This window comes from Cordyceps javanica, chromosome 3 (assembly GCF_051103115.1).
Source record: "Cordyceps javanica chromosome 3, complete sequence".
In the NCBI taxonomy this organism is placed as follows: Eukaryota; Fungi; Ascomycota; class Sordariomycetes; order Hypocreales; family Cordycipitaceae; genus Cordyceps; species Cordyceps javanica.
Window position 1 is genome coordinate 5,534,066 of NC_139297.1, and position 18,491 is coordinate 5,552,556.

The window sequence follows — 18,491 nt, forward strand, 5'->3', positions numbered from 1 at the left end:
GGGCGTGCGGTGAAGAGGCCACCTCGATGTGGATGCTTGCCGGCCGGGAAAAGGCCTCGGGGGAGTTGAAAGTTGCAGACACCCTGGGGTTCGATTTAGCAAAATTGCGTAAAGATTGTTGAAGGGTTATTAGGCACGGAGTAGACAGGACGAAATTAAAAAGGCCCGTGTCGTCAACCGCGGGGGTTTACTGTTACCCGGGTCCTTCAGCGGGAACAAAGGCCCAAATCCAATCGCGCTGCTGACTTGACCCTTGTAGTTCAACATGCGGTCGGTCTTGTTTTTAGTTGGCAGAGTTGCAAAGTCACCATGATTCCACGTTTCATCTAATCATGCAAGCCATGTTACATAATTCATTAATGTCCTGTGGAATTCCCCAAGGGCTTCTCAAGAAAGGATCATGAGCTACATTTGGCTCTCGCAATTTGCGTTCAGTTCAAAATTCAGCTGCCGTGGTGAGCAGCCTCGCGCGGAGCGACATCCATGGCAAGGCAGAGAAATACAAATTTTACCAACAACATTGACAAATAAATTTTTTTTATGTATTCCTATTCCTCTATAAACCTTCCTCAACGCCCAATATAATGATAAAAAAGAAAGCCACCGGAATGCGCGTCATACCCAAAATTATGATACCAAAGAAAGGAATCTAGTCGTGAGAAAATGAATCCAGACGCCATGTAATATACACAGGTAATGGTACAACCAGTAATAAATCATCATTACGCCTCCACAGCTACAAGACGGCCCTCATCCCACTTCTTCTTGGCCGCCTTCTTGAGGATTTCCAGGTCGCCGCTCGACTCACACATGCTGTAAAACTGCGTCTGTTCGTCGCTAATCAGCTCCCAGGGATGTGCGTACTCAACCATCTCGCCCTTGTCCAGGACAAGCACCTTGTCATAGTCGACAATCGTCTGCAGGCGATGCGCAATCGTGATGACTGTGCCCCGCATTTCGCGAATCGTCTCCTGGATCTTGGAGTCGGTGTTGTAGTCGATGGATGCCGTAGCCTCGTCCATGACTAGCACCTTGGGCTTCTTGAGCATCGCGCGCGCAAGGCACAGCAGTTGCCGCTGGCCCTGGGACAGGTTGGATCCGGATTCAGCCACCGACGAGGAGAGATCCCGAAAGATGTTCTTGTTGCTGGCGAGGGCAGACACTGGTGTCGCGGGTGTGCTGGTATCGTCCTCACCAATCAAGTGCACTCGTCGCAGCGCCTCAAAGACCTGGCCGTCAGTGTACTGATCAAAAGGGTCTAGGTTGGAACGCAGCGTGCCCGTGAACAGAGTTGGGTCCTGGGGCACAATGGTAATCTTCTCACGCAGGTCCTGGAGACCAATGGCTCCGATATTGACACCATCAACGAGGATCTCGCCCTTGTCTGCCTCGAGGGCGCGGAACAGGGCCAGGGTGAGTGAGCTCTTGCCTGCACCGGTGCGGCCGACGATTCCGACCTTTTCCTTGGCGTTGATCTTGAGCGAGATGCCACGCAGAACGGGTGCAAGGTCAGCTCGGTACCGCGTGCTGTAGTCGATAAACTCGACGCTGCCCTTTTCCGGCCACGACTCGGCTGGGCGGTTATCCTCGACAATCGCCTCGGCTTCCTGCTCAACATCGAGATACTCCTTGATGCGCTCCATCGAGTTCATATTTTGTTCGTTTGTGCCGTACTGTCGAACCAGCCACAATACATTATCAGTAAAACTCATGGCGTAACTGAGCGAGATACCAGCTGCACCGGCGTCGATTTTACCAATGCTGAGGATAATGAAAACACCGGCAAAGAAGGAAACACTGTTGCCGATAAAGTCGGCGCGGAAGGCTAGCCATCTGTTGAGAGCCCAGAGGTAGATGAAAGGACGGTTCGAGGTGTTGACCTTGTCGAGGTTCTCGAGAATAAAACGGCGCTCAACGCCGTAGGCTCGAATGGTTGTCATGCCGCTGAGCGTCTCGCCAAACTGCTGGAAAAGAGGGCTGCGCTGCACAGACTCGAGGCGCTTCAGGTCGCGAGATGCGCGGAGATAAAAGACGGAGACTCCGTAGAACAGAATGCCGATGAAGACGGCGGCAATCAGGAAAGCGGGTGTGATGACGGCGATCAAGACTACAGTCACGATGAGAGACAGGGCGCAGGCGAGGACGCCAATGGCGGTGGGAGCAATGTCTTGATCCACAGCCTCGAGATCCTTGCTGAAGCGGTTGACAATCTGACCAAGTGGCGTGATGTCGAAGAACTTGAAACGGGCTCGCATGACGGAGTTGAGTAGAGCATTGTGCAGGCGACGAGAGGCTGTCAGGGAGCCAAAGAAGATCCAGATGTCGCGGACAAAAGCGGTAAAAGCGCCAAGAGCACCGATGAAGGCAAGGCCGAAGACGTAGTACACTGCATCGACATCATGCGCGGGCTTGGTAGCACCAATCGGCATCTGGCCAGTGACAGTGTAGGCGTCTGCGTAGGCAGGCGACTGGTCGACCGGTAGGTTGCTCAGCTTGGCAATCGTGGCCCAGGCAGCCTTGGGGTGGAACTGGTTGTTGTATGAGGCGCTAGCAGGGCTGAATGCGACGCCGCGGACGTCTTCCTCGACGTACTGGTTGGCCCAGGCTCGGACCCAGACATTGGTAGCGACGGGGGCTAGCTGCTGAAGCTGGAAAACGATGAGGGCAATGATCCAGAACCAATAGGACCCCATGGAGAAGAGATAGAGCTTCACAACGGGCCATTTGATGGCACCAGTGGCCTTGCCTTCGTCCATGGGATCGACCTGAGGAGCCACGTTCTTCCTTAGCTTGGGCTTGTACGGTCCATCGTGGGAGCCTTCGACGACAGTGGTCTCGCCAAAGCTGGAGGCGCGAGAGGGTGCACGAGACGTCAGAGCAGAGCCGGGGCGCGACTTTTGCAGCTCCTCGCCGAGCTCACCGGCGGCAATCAGATCGGTGGAAGCACCCTGTACCTTGACGCGGCCATTTTCAAGCATGACGATGAAGTCGGACTGGGGGGCGCAGAGCTGGACGTTGTGGGTGACGAGAATGCAGGTCCGGTCCTCCATCAGAGGGCCCTTTAGACAACGATGGAAGATCCAGTGAGCCGTGTGGGAGTCGACGGCGGAGAGACAGTCATCCATGAGGATGTGGGCGGAATCCGAGTAGACGGCACGTGCCAGGGAAATGCGCTGCTTTTGGCCGCCAGATAGGGTGATGCCCTTCTCACCAACCAGAGTCTCGTCTCCGTGGTCGAGGATGTCGAGATCACGCTCAAGAGCACAGGCAGCAATGACGTCGTTGTATCGCTTCTCGTCGTACGGGGCGCCGAAGAGAATGTTGGTCTTGATGCTGCCGTTGAGAAGCCAAGCAGCCTGAGCGACGTAGGCAATGGTATCGGCGAGGCCGGTCTCGGGGTCGGGTCGTACGTCGTCGCGGCTGCGACCACCAGGGCAGAATACCTTTCCGGAATACAAAGACATCTCGCCTAAAAGACCCATAAGAAGTGAAGTCTTGCCGGAGCCCGTCGGGCCAGCAATGATGTTGAGCTTGCCAATGAGAAAGTCAATGTTGAGATCCCATAGGCGGAAGGCGCTGGGTCCGTCATCCGTCTTGCTGTCTTTGCCGCTCCAGGACAGGGTGGTGTCGCGGAAGCCGATGCGCTTGACACCATCTTCATCAACGTTGTCAATGCCGAGCTGCTCGTACTTTTCAGTCTCGCCCTCCTGCAGGAATTCCTCGACACGTTCAACCGAGACCTTGGCCTCCTGCACGTGGGCAAACATGTCACCGAGCATATCCAAAGGAATGCGCAGAAGCATGAAGAGCGAAATGGCGGTAAAGGCGACGGACGGATAGAGAGGCTTCTTCTCGACGAGAGTAAAGACAACAAATGAGAAGAAGGTGATGAGCACGGGGACCGAATTCCAGATGGCGACGGCGACAGACCAGAGGACGTAGCGGGAGCGCATGGCTTTGAGCTCGTTTTCGCGCTTTTCATCAATGATGGTGCCGAAGCGCTTCTCCCAGGCGAAGTACTTGATGATGCGAATGTTTTGGAGAACTTCATTGGTGACGTGAATACGCTTGTCGGTGGCAGCCATGATATTCTTGGATGTGACACTGAAGCCGTTGGCAAGAAGGTAATTCACTGGAACGAGGAATGCCATGACGACAATGCCGGGAATGGCGCTGAGGCCCATGACCTGCCAGAGCAGGAAGACGGACACGGCGAGCTGAACGGGGGCCGCACCGACGAGGAAGTGCAGGTAGGCAGTTGTTTCGGAGATCTTGTAGCTGTCGACGGACATGAGGTTAATGATGGTACCAAGGTTTGCCTGCTCATCGCCGGTGCTAGCGGCCTTGTTGGGTGTGTCGGCAGAGACCTTCTTTTTGGCCTTGAGCCCTAGGGCGCGTCTAATGGTGGACACGGCGCCCTTGTCGGCGGTGTCACGATCCTCTTGGGGGATTCCGAGCGTTTTATCGGGGCCGGCGGCGGCCTTGCGACGGAGGGCCTTGGCGTAGACATCGCCAATGATGATGGCGCGCATGCGGATGCAAATCTTGCGGCCTGTCCAGAGACTAATGTTGTCGCTGATGGAGCGGATGGTGTCGAGAACGGGGAGGAGAATGACAAAGAGCCAGACGACGTTGCGGGGAGCGGAGTCGGGGTTCTCGACGTATTCGAGAATATACTTGAGCAACATGGTGGGAGCAAAAGTAAAGACACCCGCAAGGGCGGCGAGCAGACACTGGCCGATGAGAGGACCCTGAAAGTACTTAAGCAGGTGAAGGACGAGGGAGCCGGTCTGTTTGAAGGAGCGGTAGCTGGCAATGACATTGGCGGCCTTGTCTTTGGGCAGGAGATTCCAGACGGTGTTCATCTCGAGAGGCGTCTTCCAACCGGCCCAGACAATGTCGTCGACCCAGGAAAAGGTGACAATGGAGAAGAGACTGGCGAGGGGCTCACGGGAAGGCTCGAGGCCATTCTCCCACTCCATCATGACCGTCTTGTTACCCTTGCGGGTGGTAATGGCCATTCCCCAAAGAAGAGTGACGGATACGAACTCAGCAATGGCGATGGCCTGGGCGAGGTCTGAGCTCGGGTGAATGATGGCGGAGCGGAATATGACGAGGGAGCCGATCCAGCTGATGCCGTAGATGGTGGCAGTATGGTTCCAGAGGCGAGGGACCCTCCATCTGGAGTTTCCGAGGAAGGTTCGGAGAGAGACGAGGGTGAGGGTATAGATCCATACGACCAGACTGGCGGTGGCGGCAAGGCGGGCTCGTCGGCCGTAGGAGCCGGTACCGGTTACGAGGGCTAGGATATTGAGGGCGACGAGGGCGATGACGGCGAGAATCTCGACCAGGTTGGAGATGAACTGGCCGTGAGGCTGATCGGCGTGGACGACGGAGCCGCGCGACATGGTCTTGGAGAGACGACCGCCGTGAATCTCCAAATCTTGTTCGGAGTCGGTATCGGGGTCAGGGGGGAGGCCTGTGTGGTCGACGACATGTTGGGCGTGATGGAGGGCGTCGTAGCCGTGGGTTCTGCGGTCTTGTATTATGCGAGCGACGTTGAAGGAGATGATGCGGGTAGCAGACAAGGCGACGAGGAGAAGAGGGAGGATGACACGGAGGTAGCTGAGGAAGCAATTAGCGGGAAGTGGCGCGGATATTGGCTGCAATTGCAATGGCCGGGGTGGCGTGCCGTGCCGTGGCCGCCGATACGGCGAGGCTGATGCGCAAACGGGCGGCGCGAGACCAAGGCCAGCGAGAGCAAAATGAAAGAAGGGAAACAAAAAAGCAAAAGACCACCTACTCAACTTGGAAACACAGACTGAAATCATCTACCCGCCATATGGGCCAGGAGCACTGAGCAAAGCCGGCCATGGCTTTGGCCAAGTCGGAACTGTGATGGGCACCGCGGGCCAAAGCGACCAAGGCGGGGGGTTCCTGCAGCAGCACCGGCAGTTGAGCGAGCGGTGTGCTTTGGCGAGACGGACGGCAGCAACGGGATGGCGGGGGGGGAAATAACGGCGAGCGTCCGTCGTGGTTGAGGTCGTGGGATGGCGCTGAGGAGAAAAGAGAAGAGAAGAAAAAGAAAAAAGAAAAAAGTGCGACAGGTGTCGATTAAAAATAGAGTTGTTATGAGGGAGGGGGAGGAAGAGAGAGAGAGAGGGAAAGAAAAAAAAGGCGACGGTCGTTGGCATGCAGACTTTGTTTTCTTTCCTGGCCTCTGGCGTAAGAGAAGGAGGATCAGAAGGGGAAAGAGAATTTGGTGTCCCCGCCTTGAGCCAAGCACATACTGGTACAAGGTGCCAGCTGCCAGGGAGCTGGGTAGCCTGTCGGATTAGCCCGTCTGCTGTTAGCTGGTTGGCCGGCTCGCTGGCTGGCACTGGCAACTACTACTAAGTAAAGGCAGTTGGTGGATACCTCTGGGGCGGATTCTGGTGGGGTTTGTGTTCTCTGTGGAGGGGATCCATACCTAGTAGCATAGTAGCTAGGTAGATAGTAGGTACCTACTAGGAGGGAGGAAAGGGAGTCACTACTTACTTACTTGCCTTTTCTCCAGGAGTGAGGAGAAATGAGTACTTGGAGCAGGTAGACAACAAGATGACAAAAGAATCAAGCGTATTGTTTTTTCTTTCTTCCTTTCTTTTTTCAAACCAGAGGACCAAGTGCCGTAGAGTGCCGTGGAGTGCCAAAAGGCAGAGACAGACAGACAAACAGCCGACCCTAACAAGTACCGCCTTAGTATCACTCAACAGGTAGTGACCACCTCATCACGCACGGTTGAGACAGGCCGACGACGAATCTGGTCCCAGCAAGTCCGCAACAAAGGCAACGCAATTGTCAAGGAGCATCACCTTATTTATCAACCAACAAGAATGGCATGACACGGCACCATCCAAGCGTGTCCAGCACCCTGACCCTGACTCCATCTAGTCACAGCTTGTACTTGCCTACTGCTCTGCTACTTACTCGGTACACGCTAAAGCTTCCCCCGCTAGTCACCAACAGCGGCTGGCAAGAAAAGTTTCTCGCTAATCATCAGATGACGACTACTATGGCGAGCCAACGAGACTTTTTTTTATTCCTCTTCTCCTTTCCTTCTTGGAATCATATCCATCTTGATGATGGATTCAAATATTACTCCCCAAATGGCGCCTCTCTCTCTCTCTCTCTCTCTCTCCCAAGTCAACGCTGTGCTGAGTTATTGCTCCTCCGTCCCGCCTTGTACGGCCCTCGGCGAATACCTACGGCGTGCCGAGCTCGGCCGGCCACCAGCGTCAGGCAGTGGAATGTTACAAACTAGACCGGCAGTGGGCCACAATGATATCCCCATGATGTTTATTAGACTGTGCTGGCTACCTATGCTGCTATGCATGGGTACGCTGTCCGGCCGAGCCACCCGGCCAAAAGAGTCAGGCGGTCGTCCTCCTGCCAAAGTCGAGTCGCTTGATTCAACATCCTCGCACCCCTTGGGTACGAGTTGCGAATATTGTCAAGGCACTCCCGGCCTGCCGTCATCTCGGCCTTTTCCCTTGTTTGATTTTCTACTGACTGGTACTTGTCTCCTGCCCGACCACCAGTCCACCCCCCCCAAAGCAATCAACTTGGTGCAACGGGTTTCTCGTCAAGTCCAGGACCACTGCCCATCTAAGATCTGCATGCACCCAATCTCTATTAGTAGACACGACGGTGGATATTGTCCGCCTCAATACTCCGTAGAGGGCCATGCCTATGAGCCCACTGTTGTCGAACGTTTCGCAGGGGTATGAAGTTTATGTTTATTGCGACTCTTTACGGACTATTTACTTTTACTTTGCATTCAAGGGGGTCACAAAACAATCCAATTCATCTGTCCTATGCATAAAATTAAGAAACAAAAGGCAAAAAATAAAATAAAAACAAAAAATCAGAGAAAACCACAAAACCAACAGCAACACGATCCCTAGAGATTTTACAGCAAGGAGCTAAATTTTATTCAGTCCAATGTATTTCGTTTTATCCCATTTCATTAAAATTAGTGGTCCTCTTCATCAACTCTATTCTCTTTCCGCCATTGCATTCCGTTTCCGCAGAGTCCATCTTCTTACCCTTTGCATGAAAGAACCCGTCATCAATCCTTGCCAGCCAGCCAGCCAACCAGCCAGCCGCACAACTTTGCTCAGCGCTCGCCGTAGGGCCAACGGCGGCGGCGGGCGGCGCGTCGGTAAGTCGGGCGGGATACGAGATGGTACGAGGGAAAACCACGCTATATTGGAGCTAAAAGTGACGGACGGTTCACGCCTGTCGCAGCAAGGGGGCGGGGGGTGCGGTGCGTACTTGAGTACGCCGGGCCTGGCAAAAATTCCTTACAGTTCGGCAAAAGCATGCCTGCTGGCATTCACTTTGCTGGGCATGTGGTGCGATGGCGGCATCGCGATGAGACAAATGTCGGGGCAGCCGGGCCGAGCGCTACTTGTGAAGTTGTGAGTACCAGCGCTGCCCTGCCCGTCTATGCAAGCAAGCATGCCGGCTCCCACGGTGTCCAGGCTAGCCCCTAGTTAGATCAATACATCATCAGTATCGATGTTGTCATGCTAGCTGCGGCGCACCGTCATGGGCACCTGCCGGCTCTGCGTAATAGAAAAAAAAAAGCGGGAGCCAAGTTACCCACATGGTTACTTACCCAGTAGCCAGGCGCGGCCGTTACGAATTATTACTTGTACGGCTGGCATTCTGCTGTTGAACAAACTTTGACAACAAAAGGGCCAAGCGCATCCGAGCTTTAATTTATTAAAGAAAAAGCTGGCACAGGGGCTCAATCCTCTTGTACTATTTATCATCCCTGTTGCAAAAGCCAACGTTGGACCTCCTTCCCCCTTGGAAGCACTGCCCTCTCTATATAACAGGCCGGCAACGCCGTAACGCGTTCATTCTCTGATGCAAAAATAAAATAAAAATGAAAACAAATAATAATGGAGTTCTCGTCGGTGTCGTGCGTCGGTTATTAACCAAGGGTGGTTAATATTAACCCCACCGGTATCTCGGTTGGGTAACAAAGGCTCCCTCGCTGGCACCTCTCCTGCACATGCGGACATGCTCCAGCTTAACCCTGAGGAACCTGTCTCGGCACAGCAGAAAATGGCGCTCCAACTTCCTCTTCTTCTTCTTCTTCTTTTTTTTGGTCGCAATCCTTTGTGTCGCTAATCCGTACAAACAATGTCGAAAACCGATCGTGGCGGTGTGATGTCAGGTGTGGTGGCACCTCAGTCTAAAACTTGTGGTGGGTAGGACGCCCAAAAGCAATGCACAGTATCAATTTATTGAAAGTGGCTTCACAACTACCAGTCCATGAGAGCACAATTGCATACGGAGCAAGTGTCGCCCATTCATCGAGAGTTCCTTGTAGCCGCGGTGGATAAAGTTCAGGCAAGTATAAGCGCATCACGACATCGCCTTGGGGTCAAGTAGTAGTGATTGCCCGGTCTCTTGATGGCACGTCGTCTCTCGACCAGCCAGACATTGCCCACTTAGCCTTGATTCTCAAGCGACAGGGCTTTGACTACAGCTTCAAGAGCTACACGGTCCGCGCCAAGAACCCTGTCCACCAATCCAGCGTCAGTCAGCTTCACCGAGCTGCGGCCCGGGAGGCCTTCCACAGGTACTGCTTGAGGCACACCATCCCGAAAGAACACAAACGTGGGCATCGCCGAGATGCTATATCGCGCTGCAACGTCCTTGACGTGATCGACGTTCACCTTGACGAAAGCGAGCTTGCCGTTTGACGAGTGTCGCTCTGCCAATTGGGAAAACACCGGCGCGATGGCACGGCACGGAGGACACCAGTCCGCGTAAAAATCAACCACCACGCAAGTGGTAGTTGAGAGGACGGCATCTAGGTCCGCGGCCTCGGATACCTTCAAGACTCTTGCCGATGTTTCGGGTATGGGCGAGCGGTCTCTGAAGATGGCCTATTGTACCAGCAAGTAAGTAATCATGAGTGATGAGTCCGTACCGGCCCTTGCGGGATGCACAGGAAAAACAGACACAGCACATTTGACAGGTCCGGAACTAAACCCTGGGCAAACGGCGAGCGAATTCGGCAACGGCAAAGAAAACTTACAGGCAAGATGAAAACTACAAAGGCAATTGCCAGAAGGATATACGATAGAGTTTCCATGACGTATAGGCAGGGCAGATCAGAGTACCAAGATATGGCCGGCACAATCAACGTGGGAACGAGGTCGAGCAAATGTAGAGGTGGCAGGGAATCACGTTGGACATGCCCATCAGCACACGTGACCCACTACATATTAAAGCTGCTTTCAATTCTTTTTGTTGATGCCGAATCTTGCACATGTTGACCGCTTACTGCTCCGTAAAACATTTCTTCATGAGACTGCATCACTCGAAGAATATTGGACAGCACCAGAGAATACACGTCGGCCGGCTATTCCCTGTACTTGCCCTAGTAGTAGTTGACTAATTGACAGAACCCCGTTTGCCGAACCCGTACAAATGATTCGGCGCGAAATGTCAGTCAGTATAATGCTTCAAGAGTGCAAGCATGACTAGAAAATACATCTTGACCTGCCAATTGCATTATATCAATCAAGCCTCCACAATGGTTAAAGGCACCTATAGGCCGCGGGAGGACAACACTAATAAAGTTGACTGCGCAGTTGCGCGTGGCTGTGGAGAGGCTGCCGAAGAAGCGTACTAAGTAGAAGCTTGGACTCTTCTTTCACATGCCCAGAAAAAGGGGCAATCAGAAAAACAGTAGGAATCTTGCACATTTGAGCAGGAATGTAGCGTCAATCCACAGACAGGTGACATTGCCAATGAGGAGTTGACACCAATCGCAACGGGATGGCACAAAATATCGTAGCATCACTTGCTTGTAGCAATAATCTCTGTGTATTGATATCCAACACTTACTGGTCTTGTGCCGAGGACATTCACGCCACGTTGCTTTAAACACATACATGGTCTTGTACCAATTCTCGCTGTGGCCAAGGTTGAATTGCTTTCCCGTCCTCGAATGAGCGTTTACACAATTAATTGATTTGCTGAAATACATGTATAAATATAAATAAATCATGGCTTGACACCAGATCCCTTGAGTAGTGTTCCAACCACCATTCCAGACAGAAAAGACTGTGCGTTATTCTGCTTGCGACCCTTGATATCGTAGCGGTCGAGCTCCATGACCTTGGTCCAAGCTCGTACAAAGTCGTTGGCAAACTTTTGCTTGGCATCATCAGACGCATATACTTCAGCCACGGCGCGCAGCTCGGGGTGAGAGCCGAATATGAGATCCGCTCGGGTGGCCGTGTACTTGGCCTCTCCGCTCTCAATGTCGTGCGACTCATAGAGCTCCTCATTGCTGTCCGCCACGGGGGTCCACACATTGGCGACATCCAGTAGGTGAACAAAGTAGTCGTTTGTCAGTGTACCAGGATTGTCGGTAAAGATGCCATGCTTTGACCCGTCAAAGTTGGCGTCGAGGGCACGAAGGCCACCGACAAGGACGGTCAGCTCAGGAGGGCTCAGGTCCAAGAGGTTGGCCCTATCAACGAGGAGCTCCTCGGTGAGTGAGCGAGTCGTACCCTTGCCGTAATTACGAAAGCCATCGGCTTGAGGCTCGACTGGAAGAGGAGTGTTAGCATGGTGTGGCCGATAAAAATAGGATATATCCACTTACGGTAGGCAAAGGCGGTCTCGTCAGTCTGGTCCTGAGTCGCATCAACACGGCCGGGAGTGAAAGGCACGGTAACATCGAGGCCGGCATCGGTGGCGGCTTTTTCCACAGCAGCTGTACCGCCGAGAACGATGAGGTCAGCGAGGGAGACCTGCTTGCTCTTGTCCTTTGAGTTGAAGTTTTCCATAACTTGTCGCAACTATGAAATTTCCAGGATTAGCCATTGGTAGTAGGTAGTAGGGGTGGTCGAGTGCACATACGGCGTCGAGGACGGTTTTCAGGCGATCGGGGTTGTTGGCAGCAAAACCGTTCTGGGGTTTGAGAGCGATGCGAGCGCCGTTGGCGCCGCCACGCTTGTCAGAGATGCGGAATGTCGAGGCCGAGCCCCACGCAGTGGTGACCAGATTGGAAATATTCAAGCCAGGCGCTGAGAGGATGTCCTTCTTGAGCTGCGTCACGTCGTCGTCGCCGATTGCGTGCTCGCTTGCAGCAGGCAAAGGGTCTTGCCAGATAAGAGGGGCCTTGTCGGGGACTTCAGGGCCCAGGTAGCGTACCAGAGGGCCCATGTCGCGGTGGAGGAGCTTGTACCAGGCAAGGGAAAACTTTTCCGTAAAGTAGTCAAAGTCACGAAGGAAAGTCTGCGAGATGTTATTGTAGATGGGATCATATCGGAGCGCAAGGTCGCTCGTCAGCATGGTGGGCTTGTGAGCTTTCTGAGGGTCGAAAGCATCCGGTACAGAAGCGTTGGCATTCGTAGCCTCCCACTGCTTGGCACCAGCGGGACTGGTAACGAGAGTCCAGTTGTTGTTCATGAGAGAGAAGAGAAAATCTACCCATCATTAATAATCATTAATATTTGGACCTTGCGACGGGCGGCAAGCAAGGGGGGGCATACCGTTTGCCCACTTGGTGGGTGTTCGTGACCAGATAACCTCCAGACCGCTTGTGTGACTGTTGTTTCCGACTCCAGACTTGAAGCTATTCTTCCAGCCGAGTCCCTGCTGCTCAAGAGGAGCGGCATTGGGTTCCGGTCCAATGTTGTCGCCAGAGACGGCACCGTGAGTCTTGCCAAACGCATGGCCGCCGGCAACGAGAGCGACTGTCTCCTCGTCATTCATGCCCATGCGCCCAAAAGTCATGCGGATATCTTTGGCAGAAGCAGTAGGATCGGGGTTGCCATCCGGGCCCTCGGGATTTACATATATCAAACCTTGGACATACGGTCAGTACAACTCGACCCGGCCAGTAGCTTCCTTGCCGACCTACCAAGATGAGCGGCCCCGAGAGGGCTCTCGAGCTTGTCAGCTCGGTCGTTGATGTCGGTGCTGCCATTGTAGCGGTCCGCGCTACTCTTGAGGCTGGGGAAGAACTCCTGCTCGCTGCCCCAATAGATGCCTTCGTCCGACTGCCAGGTATCGACACGGCCAAAGGCGAAGCCGTATGTTGGAAAACCCATGTTCTCCATGGCGACATTGCCAGCGTAGACAAAAAGGTCGGCCCAGGACAGGGAGCTTCCGTACTTTTTCTTAATCGGCCACAGCAACCTACGGGCCTTGTCGAGACTGCCGTTGTCGGGCCAGCTGTTGAGGGGAGCGAAGCGCTGCTGGCCCATGCCAGCTCCTCCTCGGCCGTCAATCATGCGGTAGGTACCGGCGCTGTGCCAGGACAGACGAATCCAGAAAGGGCCATAGTTTCCAAAGTCGGCCGGCCAAAACTTTTGAGAGTCGGTCTGCAGCTTGGTAAGGTCCTTTTTGAGTTGCGCGACTAGGGAGAGAGAGAGAGAGAGGATTCGAGTTAGAACACGGGCGTGCGGCGTGAATGCGTGTTGAGAGAAACATTACCATCAACCTTGGCAAACGCGGCAGCGTAGTCAAAATCTGCGTCGAGCGGATCGGCCTTGTCGGCGTTCTGGCGAAGAACAGCCAGATTGAGCTCGCAGGGCCAGAAGTCGGTGCTGCGCGAGCCGCCGCCGGCGACCTTGCTCTTGCGCGGGCATCGCCCAAAGCCGGAACCTTCAGCGCCGGCGCCGCGGCCCTCGATGATGGCCTCGGGGTGCAGGATGGGAGCAGGCGCGCGAGGCTGGTTGCCCTGGGCATATGGGCAAGACATGGCCGTCGCCAGTGGCAGCAGCGCGCTCACTGCGAGCACCAAGAGATTGGGTGACGGCATTGCGAACAGTGGCTACTTGGGGGAGAAGCCCGTATGACGTTGGATAAATGGCACGAGTTGGCTACAACAGCCAGCAGAACCGCGCCCCCTTCGTTTTTTGTTTTTGGGAAGGAGCTTTTATATAAATTATAAACATGCATATCAAAGGACCCTGGGAGACCCGTTCTCGTGCATCTACCAATGAGGCAATCCATGCCGATTATTGCTGAGTTTGTGGTGGTGAGAGGAGATTCATCAATGGCCCTGCTTGCCTGCCAGCCTTCCAGTGTCGGCATCCCACACACCACCCTGCAAACCAAAACAGGCTCCACCAGCCAAGTCGGAGTCAGTTCATTGCAGGTGCGGGATATCACATTCACGGCGCTAATAAAGGTTGCAAGGTGCCAAGGTAGGAAACATGTTGTGGCCGCTTGATTGAGCGCAATGCCCGTGTGGACTCGGGCACATTGCCAGGGACAAGGCGCATGGGCGACTCTGGGCGTGCAAGAAGAAGAGCTAAAAAGCTATCCCATACGAATAAAGTAACTACCCCGTGGCCCATGGCAACATGGAATCATGGACGGCTGTCTGATCCTGGCGTTTCTTTTTATGGTTTTTTTTTTGGATCCAGAACAGCGGCGATCGAAGCCGCCACATCCGCAGAGGGGCAAGGGCTTGCTGTCGGGAGCCACCAACCAACCTTATGATGCGGAACGAAAAATCGCGAAAGCAAGACGGGGCTATCCAAGTGAAGAAAAGAGTCTCCTCAGTGGAGCAAGATGGCCAGTCGTTTTTACCAAGTTGGGCACAGTCGTGTCCACCCTAGCAACCGAGCTTCCTCTTTGCATGACAAACGACCTGAAATCACCCTGAGCGTCAGCTTTTTTTTTTGAAAGACTGCCGTTGTGTTGATGTTGAAACTTGCTAACGTTTGCCGACTGGTACGGCGAGTTTGATGATGCCGACCGTGGTCTGCAGCTGGCTGGTACGGAAATCACGGTACAAATAAATACAAATCAAATCCCGTCAAGGAAGCCCGTTCCGCCCCCCCTCCACTGCCTCACAGATAGGCTGGCAAGGGCCAGGGCAGGCAAGGGTAAGTGTATTTAGCACGCACACAATTGGCCGCTGGACAACTAAGCATGAAAGACTATCCGCTTTTATTTGGACCCTGGCGTCCTGGTATCCTGGCATCCCAGAAGCCCGCAAATCCAGGCCCAGATTGATTCCTCAAATCACCCTGGTGCCATTGTCAGCAGTGCGCACAGCCAGGCTGAGCCAGGATACTAGTCGGACACTAGTCATTACTTGCTGTTACTGCTACCCAGCTGCCCGGCAATCCGTAAGTATTTGGACTTGGTCAAGAGATGGTGTAGAGTGATGCCGATATGCGGATGCTCTCGCTTCCCGGACTCTCTTGGAGATAGTTGCCATATTCGCACGATGCAACATGAGTACCATTTTACTGATGCGGAAGAATGCCGAGTCCCTTGTCACCCAGCTACCCTGTGTGCTCTTGGCAACACAAATATAGACAGACATTACGCCCTCTCGAGCTGTGTAGCTGGACCGTCGGGCATCCAAAGAGGCGTCTTCCTTTGGTCCTTTGACGGAATGCTAGTGGTTGTCAGGACCATCATGACCAACTGGTAGGATTCGGTAAACAATCCGTACAGATTTCGTGGTGCAAAAATTAATTAAGGCACAGTAGCAATCACACCACTTGGGCGCCAAAGGCTGGGCAAAACGTGCGGCTTGCCTTCCCATTGGTGGCTCGACTATCCTCTGCAATTGATTACAACACCCTCAACACCCTTCGTCACCTCTCTGATTGTGGACAGCGCCAACGTGCAAAACCTATCCCCAAATGGAGCCAATAGCTCCGAACCATTATGCATTAACCATCAATCTATTCGCCACGTCTGCCTTTGTCTGCCATAAGAGAGGGGATTATACCCCCGCGATCCTGTTGGGGGTTGACCCCATTTCCAACCTGGGGGGCTTGTCATTAATAACATGCTGCCGATTAAGCATAACCTGATAAGCCTCGACCGGTGATATTTTGTGTGGCGTTTGAGGGGTAGCAAGGTTGTCGAATTTTTGTTATTCAAAATTTGGCCACTTTGCCACTTTTGCCTCGCTTGGCACTTTATTTATTGTAAACTTGTAGTTTGACTCGCCGTTGGCATTTGTTCATTTGATTTGTCACTCTTATAAGCCGCTATCAAAGCGGAAATTTGGTGCGCGAGCAAGATACGGATACCACGCACCAAGTTTCGGTTGGGGCAATTACGCCCGGGATCCTAAAGGGGAAGAAAGGATGTTGGAAAGGCAAAATTTCACCGTTTGCTAAATTAGTGATGCAAAAAAAAAAAATGATACTCCGGATTTATGTCTTTCTATTTGGGTGTAGGAAGTATACATGACTGGTAAAGCTACATTGAAGAAACACAGAAAGCCGCTTCAAAATGTAGTCGGCAGGTCGCGCTCTTATTTTCTCCGAATGACGAGGAAAAGAATTTTTCTCATACTCTCCTCCTCCTTGTCATCCTTGCGACGCTCCTTTTCAATCTTACCAACCTCCTTGTCGTGCTCCTTTGTCAACTTCTCCCGCTTCTTCCTGAGCTCCTGCAACTCCTTCTCCATGCGCCTACCACCCTTTTCTTGGATTCTGGCCTCCCTATCATTGTATTCTCTCATCTTCTCCCAGTATTCACCGTCTTCCTTGGCCCTATCCTTGGCATAAGACTTGTACATCTTATTGCGATCTTTGACCACCTTGGCCTCCTCTTTTTGGCGCTGGCGCTCGCTCACCTTGGCGTGCATCCTTCCAAGCACGTTGTTAGCCTCGTCAAGTTCAGGAAGCGACTCCACGTCGAGGGGCGACAGCCAAGTAGCGAGAGCCTGCACGCGACGCTCATGGGCGTTCATTGTGCGGTCGTGCTCGTCGCCATCGAATGGTAAAAGAATACTCGAATTCTTGTTCACCTTGCCTTCTTGATCTAGAATAGGAATCTGGCCCAGCTTGGCGACGACGTCGAGCTTGGCTACCTGCACCTCCAGGCCGGCTGCCTTGAACATGGTATTGTTGGCCTCTTTGAGCAGCATCTCGGTGCGACCCTTGGAAACAGCGACTGTAGACACTTTGGCCGCAAGATTTACAGCGTTGCCGACAATTTGTGCTGTGTGGAGGGGCACAAAGCCAACAATGTTGCCAGCCAGGCCTAAGACTTGAATCGGAGGGCTCGCAACGGCGGCGCGATTCAATCGGTCGATGAATTGGATGAATGAAGGACGAGATATGCCGCAGAATTCAAGAGCAGGAGGGTATGCTCTTAAAAACGGAGAGCCCAACTTTGCAGAGGTAGCCGGAATAGCGATGAGCTTGAATGCGTCGCCAAGTTGGTTCGCCGGCCCCACCGCCGGCCTCTGGTAATCAACTGTGCCGGCCGGAAAAGACGGATACGGATAGGGTTGTTCATATTCATCTCTTCTGTATGCTGGTGGAGGACGATGATCGTGTAATGAGACTTGCTGAATTGGGTAGTTGGCCGTCTGGTCGCCAGAATATGACTTTTCAACTGGCAATGTCGCTCGCCCTGTCGTAGACATTGGCAGGTTCGGGGGATATCGAGACCGCTGGCAGGCATCTTGGAAAATTGGAACCTGGCCGACGGCCGGCGCATGTGTGGCGTAGGCGGGCTGGTAGCTGTCTGGTAGAGGAGGGCCGGGAAAGGGTCCAAGATGGCCTGGACCCTCGCCATGTTGGCCATGTGGCTGATGTACCACAGCTTCCGTGTAGTAAATGCCTTGAGGATGCATTTGGCGGTGCGGTAGATTGCCAGCGGAAAACCCGCAATCTGCCGACTTCTGTAAATTTGACATATGAGAGACGGATAAAGTCCAGTAAGAGCCGGTGCGTTGTGTGGTGCAACGTGAAAACAATGCGGATGGGAGATATATAAACAGACACACAAACAAAAGAAATTCCTTCAGGGCGAGGAGCAAACGACATTTTATCTTCAAGGCTCGCAAAATCTTTCCTGCCCAATGTTGAAGTGCAATGCGCTAAGATTGCGATGCAGCACCTCGCGGTGGCATGCTCGATGCAGAGTAGCGCAGTTTTCCCTGATCTCTCTATATAACCTGGCAATTGCGGCCAAGTAACTGACTCTCTCTGCGGTTGCATACCACAAGGGCAGAGCCGTGCTAAACTATGACGAACGTGCAATATCGTGTTAGCAGGCTAATCCGCCCTACTAGTCGATGCAGCCTTTCCGCTTTGGGAGGTCTAATGCGAGGTGGGAGAGGGTTTGGCACAAGAATGATTTCATTGGTGGGTATTTGAGTATCGACTCTTATCCACCAGCTAACTAACTAGAGTATTTGATTCTATGTGAGGTGGCCTGGGCAATCTGTGGCAATCTGGCGAGAGGTCCCCAGCTTGTGGTGGGTTTGACCCAACAGCGACCCTTATCTGGCTATGCTTATTGCGTACGGGAGTCTGACTTTTCTGCTCTTCTTTTTTTAAAGCCATATTCACCTTCTTCCAAGAACTGTCATCGTCACGCGCGTATCTGAGGTCTGCTCTTTGCTGGTATGGAAGGGCTGATCGAGTTCGGGACGACTCTGAGCTCCACGAGAGTCGCTCCGCGAAGAAGCCGACGCA

General features: G+C 53.3%; 4 protein-coding genes across 4 annotated transcripts; all 4 read right to left on the reverse strand.

Annotated features, from left to right (window-relative positions):
- Positions 1-722: 722 nt before the first annotated feature.
- Positions 723-5,874, reverse strand: V2A60_005866 (uncharacterized protein; the record flags this gene model as incomplete). The annotated part of the gene is made up of 2 exons (XM_083257164.1): positions 723-5,625; positions 5,804-5,874. The coding sequence occupies 2 exons, from the start codon at positions 5,872-5,874 to the stop codon at positions 723-725; spliced, it is 4,974 nt and encodes a 1,657-aa protein (XP_083113290.1).
- Positions 5,875-9,503: 3,629 nt separating this feature from the next.
- On the reverse strand, positions 9,504-10,153 carry V2A60_005867 (thioredoxin-like protein; the record flags this gene model as incomplete). The annotated part of the gene is made up of 2 exons (XM_083257165.1): positions 9,504-9,944; positions 10,097-10,153. The coding sequence occupies 2 exons, from the start codon at positions 10,151-10,153 to the stop codon at positions 9,504-9,506; spliced, it is 498 nt and encodes a 165-aa protein (XP_083113291.1).
- Positions 10,154-11,070: 917 nt separating this feature from the next.
- On the reverse strand, positions 11,071-13,843 carry V2A60_005868 (uncharacterized protein; the record flags this gene model as incomplete). Its single annotated transcript, XM_083257166.1, has 6 exons — positions 11,071-11,621; positions 11,678-11,873; positions 11,935-12,503; positions 12,570-12,884; positions 12,941-13,438; positions 13,516-13,843. 6 exons carry the CDS (start codon positions 13,841-13,843, stop codon positions 11,071-11,073), a joined length of 2,457 nt encoding a protein of 818 aa, XP_083113292.1.
- A 2,469-nt stretch (positions 13,844-16,312) lies between these two features.
- V2A60_005869 (uncharacterized protein) lies at positions 16,313-17,707 on the reverse strand (the record flags this gene model as incomplete). Its single annotated transcript, XM_083257167.1, has 1 exon — positions 16,313-17,707. One exon carries the CDS (start codon positions 17,705-17,707, stop codon positions 16,313-16,315), a length of 1,395 nt encoding a protein of 464 aa, XP_083113293.1.
- Positions 17,708-18,491: the final 784 nt, after the last annotated feature.